Source organism: Acanthisitta chloris, unplaced genomic scaffold (genome assembly GCF_000695815.1).
Source record: "Acanthisitta chloris isolate BGI_N310 unplaced genomic scaffold, ASM69581v1 scaffold4053, whole genome shotgun sequence".
In the NCBI taxonomy this organism is placed as follows: domain Eukaryota; kingdom Metazoa; phylum Chordata; class Aves; order Passeriformes; family Acanthisittidae; genus Acanthisitta; species Acanthisitta chloris.
The window spans coordinates 16,785-21,663 of NW_008665253.1; the positions used below are offsets into that span (position 1 = coordinate 16,785).

The 4,879-nt window shown below is 52.5% G+C and overlaps 1 protein-coding gene across 1 annotated transcript; it reads right to left on the reverse strand.

Moving 5' to 3' along the window:
- Positions 1 to 464: 464 nt before the first annotated feature.
- Positions 465 to 3,482, reverse strand: KCNJ4 (potassium inwardly-rectifying channel, subfamily J, member 4). Its single transcript, XM_009071640.1, has 2 exons — positions 3,460 to 3,482; positions 465 to 2,247 (listed from the first exon to the last, which is right to left on the reverse strand). The coding sequence occupies exons 1-2, from the start codon at positions 3,480 to 3,482 to the stop codon at positions 918 to 920; spliced, it is 1,353 nt and encodes a 450-aa protein (XP_009069888.1). The 3' UTR covers positions 465 to 917.
- Between the last annotated feature and the right edge of the window lie 1,397 nt (positions 3,483 to 4,879).

Here is a 4,879-nt window from a genome sequence, read left to right on the forward strand (position 1 = left end):
CAGCTGATGGCAGCTGGGAGAAGAACAGAGGAGGTGAAAGGAGCAAGTGGAGGGTCTGCTGTCCAGTCAGGTCACTTGTCTGTCATCCCGGCCACTCTGTGCCAGGGAGCAGTCTGAGTGTGGCAAGCACAGGGCCCTGCCTCCTCTGCCAGGTGTCTCAGGAGAGGAGCAGGACATGTTTTTCAAGAGGACTGGGAGAGCTGGGTTTGAGTCGGAGGAGCCGAGCTGCTTCTGGAGGTGACAGATGCCAAAAGCCAAGCAGAGTGCAGAGTAGGTTACCTAGAGTGTCCTTGTCTCCTAGCTTGGCATTTGCAGTGGAAGAATATGGATTTCAGTTCCCGTTCTGTTTTATGTACAAAGAAAGAGTCATGTGCAACAAGCAACAAACATGCAAGTAAACCCCTACCTTGAGATCCTTCCCTACTCCCTCCAGGAGTCCTAAACTCTCCCTTCCATCCTCATCTGGTCAGTGCTTAGGTATTGCTCCTCTCCTAGCGAATGCCATGACTCTTGACAGCCATGGGGCCTACCCATATTGAGAGTGGACAGAAAGTCTGCTGTTGCCTCAGCAGCAGAAACACTTGCTGTGGGTCCCAGTCTGTCTGTTGTAGGCAGGGACTCCTGTCACCTCTCCAGAGACAAGAAACCAGGCCTGCTGCTCTCCTGTCTCTGGGCAGGAAAGAGGTCCCAGCAGAAGCTGCACACCCAGGAAGAGCAGTGTATCCTCACTCCTCTTCCAGGCAGTATGACTTCAGGGGAAAGGGAGTATATCAGAGCAGCTCCAGGCCTTGATGTACTCAGGGGCTGAGAGGCAGTCATGGGAGGCTTTGTTTAGTGGTCAAGGGACTTATCCAGTGTATGGGTGCAGAACAGAGGAGACTGTGGGTGGTGGGCGTGAAACGGGGAGGATGGAGGCGTTAGATGGCTGACTCCCTGCGGTATGAGATTGTATCTAGAGGCAGAGTTGCCTGGAGCCGCTCCAGGTCCAGATGGCTTCCAAAATCCATCATCTGGATGATACCTCCTTCCTCCTTGGTGCTGCCCCCTAACACCACACCCACTTCGTCATCATCTTCATCTTCATCTTGACTGACAAGTGCCAGCTCATTCTCATAGCAGAAGGCACTAGGAGGTGGGGGAGAAGGTAGGATAGTCATCTTGCTTTCTTGCAGCTCCCGGGCTGAGCAGCAAGGCGTGCCGGCTACCTCATAGGTCTTGTGAAAGCGTGAATAATCCACTTTGTAGTGGTTCTTCTCCTCAAACACAACTGGTTCAAAACGATGACCCCAGAGGATTTCACTAGCAAGGTAAGAGCTTCGTGCCTGTGTGGTCATGGCTGTGGCTTCCACCATCCCCTCCAAAATAACCACAATCTCAAAGTTCTCTGTCTCCAGCTCCTCCTTGCCAATCCCATAGAGTGGGCTTTCCTCATCAATCTCATGAACAATAATAATGGGTGAGACCAAAAATATACGATCAAGACCCACATCATAGCCTACATTTAGGTCCCGTTGGTCCAGGGGAAGGTATTCCCCTTCCTCTGTCATGTAGGGCTTGATGAGCTGTGCTCGGACATGGGCCTCCACGATGTGACTCCTCCTCAGGTTGCCCACCCTCCACATGAGGCACAGTTTGCCATCCCGCACGGAGATGACCGCATGATGACTAAAGAGGAGGGTCTGGGCCCGCTTCTTGGGCCTTGCCATCTTGGCCATGATAGTGCCAATCATGAAGGAGTCAATAACGCAGCCCACGATGGACTGGACCACAACTGCCATGATAGCCAGCGGGCACTCCTCAGTCACACAACGGAAGCCATACCCAATGGTTGTCTGTGTCTCCACTGAGAAAAGAAAAGCCCCTAGGAAGCTGTTCACATGCATGATGCAGGGTTTGAGGAGAGAGGGACTACTTCCCACTGCTGGTGCACTGAGGTCACCATGGAAGAAAGCGATGCACCAGAAGAGGAAGCCAAAGAAGAGCCAGGAGACCAGGAAGGCGGCGGAGAAGATCATAAGCATGTACCGCCAGCGCGTGTCCACACAGGTGGTGAAGATGTCGGCCATGTAGCGCTGAGACTTGTTGCTCAGGTTGGCGAAGTAGACATTGCACTGGCCGTTCTTCTTCACAAAACGGTTGCGGTGCTTCCGCCGAGGAGCATGGCCCTTCCCGTTCCGGCTGTGCCCGTTCATGCTGCCCAGTGCAGAGACCTTCTGCCCATCCTCTTCAGTTGAGACAATGCTGTACCTGGGAAGAAAACAAACAGGCACTTCCATCAGAAATACGTGAAGAGTAACAGCAACCACTGGGACCATGATGGTAGGAGACATAGATGTGGCTCACAGGGCTATAGTACCACCCTGTTGAATTCCACAACAGCACATTTCACTAGCTCCGGCACCATGGTGCCACCCTCACCAAACTAGTGAAGGTCAGCTGCAGTATTTGCTGAGTCTTGCTGCCAGGCGGTTATATCTAGCAAAGCCCTGCCAGGGCAGCAAAGAAGCAGAAGCTTGTAGCAATGTGGTACCTTCTAGCCTTTGTGGTGAGGAGAGACACAAGGTTTTGAAACCTGACAGCAGCTAGGGTAGCCAGCAAGCCTGGGAGCAAACACCCATAGCCTGGCCACATTTTAGACCTGATATACAATTGGGAGTTTCTATTTTCTCCTCTGCTCTGCTCACTGATTCCATGGTATGTGGTGACAATGTTTGTACTCTTCCTGCACTCAGGACAATTCTGTCGCCACAGCAACATGTGCAGCTTCCAGCATCCTGCATCTGAAGCCAAAGGTGTAATTTGGAGATCAACAGCCAGATCACTGGCATTTTCCTTGGCAGAAGCTACACACACACACTTTCAGGGAGACATTTGCACCTCTGGCTCCTCTCCTTCACAGGCAGCTCTGACGCTGCCCCTCACATTATGCTGGGACAGTTGCAAATGCTCCTTAAACATGTGATGGCAGAAGATGCGCTGACCACTGAGAAAATTTAGTGCATGCACTGAATCATCAAGACCACTCTGCCCTCATGCCTGCTGAGCTGCAGCCTCACAGGAGCGTGGGATTGTCTCCCTCCCACCCCATAGTGTTGACATGTCAACTGGAGTCCCCTAGCATGGGTTTCATGACACCCATCCGCATCTCACAGTGAGGGAAGCACTGGTGGCTCCAGCTGTGATTCCTAGTGACATGTGGCTTCTGCAGTGCCTCTGGAATCTGTACTTTCTGGTCCAGCACCATGTAGTGCTTTGCTTCTCCTCCATAGTACTCCTTCAAGCACTGCCTCTATGTATGGCATGTTTTGGTTTGGAGAAGGAGAGGGAAACAGGAAAGTCCCTGGAAGGTAATTTGAGAAGAATATACTGACAAGCGGGCTGAGGGTAGGGCCTGGAGGGCCATATAAGGAGGACCAGGGCACCCAGGGCAGCAGCTGTGTTAATAGGAGGCTTACTCACCGGTTGACTCGGACACTGCCCATGGCTCACTGTATCATCAGATGTCAGGGGGCCACGGGAGCTGGAAGGGCGCAGGAACTCATGCAGCAGCACTCACATGGGACTGGGCAGCTCTGGGTTTCACCTCTGGTGAGATGGGACTGGCATTGCCATTGCCATTGCTCCTGGGCATGCACCTAGCAGAGAAGGACAAAGCAAAACCCAGTCAGAGCCTCCCCCTGACAGCACCTATTCCAGTCCCAGGGCAGGGGGCACAGGGCTCCCAGCCTTTTGCTCAGGACAGGGCACAGTGCTGCAGCCTGGCTCAGGCGGGTGAGGAGCTGATGGATGCAAACTGGGCTGCACTGCCTGCAGCCCACACACTCCCCAGCATCTACTGGCAGCAGAGGAGCAGGGCAGGCTGGTCACTGCTCCCCAGATCAAGGGCACAACAGCTGAGCATCTCACAGGGCCCTTGCCCTGACCCATTATATTAATGTCAGAGCTTACAGCAGGACAAGAGCCCAGTCAGGCTAAATACCTTGCACACAAGGGCTAACAAGCATGAGCATGCACAGCAGCCCTCAGGGATCTCCACCAGCCCAGCCTGATCCAGAAGGGATTTATTTCCAGGTGGTGCAGAACATGCCCTCTGTTTCAAAGAGGAGAAAAGCAACGGGTAGAGCCAAAAAGGAGAACTGATAGAAAGGAAGGGCTTAGGGGTAGCCAAGGAGCAGCTGGTTAGAGCAAACAGACCTTGTGACATGCCCTGTCTACAGCGTCCAAGGTGCAGCTCAGCAGCAGAGTTTTGGGAGGATGTCCAGCAGATGTTAAGTCCCCACCCAAAATTCCAGAACAGAAGAATGGGGAAACCAAAGATTTGAGTGCTGACATATCCACCTACCCAGAGCTGCTGGGAAGTGAAATGCAGTGAGGGGGTAACGATTCACAGATTAGGAAGGGCTTTGTACACCCATGCTAATCCTGCACGGTAGCCTTTGGATTATGGCAGCCAGGGTGGAGTGCAAGATGCAGTCAGAGCCAGCTAGTTTGCTTCCTTCCAGCCTCACTGATGAGCAACCACCAGTTGCCAGATATGGGACAAGTCCAAGGATTTGAGTGTCAAATTTAAGGTTTAGAGCTACTTGCAAATGGTTGTGTATGGACAGGAGAGAGGAACAGCAAGTGATGTTGTCTGGCACAGAAAAGCTGATGAGAACCATCCTTGTTTCATCATCAGTGCTGCAGAGTGGGGCTTCATGTAGCTAAGGGTGCCCACCAGCTTTCCCCAGTTAAGAACACAGACTGGAAAGCAGCAAATAAAGAGCTCCAGACACCACTTCTGATGGGATAAAGGTTAACCAACAGTCTCTCCTCCAGGTTACCGAGGCAGTTTAAGCTCTGTGGCAACACAAATATGGTTGTTCAGACTAAGGGTATT

Excerpts from the sequence above, each read along its gene's own strand:
- KCNJ4 (XM_009071640.1), bottom strand. The coding sequence starts at position 3,482 with ATGGGCAGTGTCCGAGTCAACCG. Across the intron at positions 2,248-3,459 it reads GGCAGTGTCCGAGTCAACCG|GTACAGCATTGTCTCAACTG; the intron begins GTGAGTAAGCCT and ends TTTTCTTCCCAG.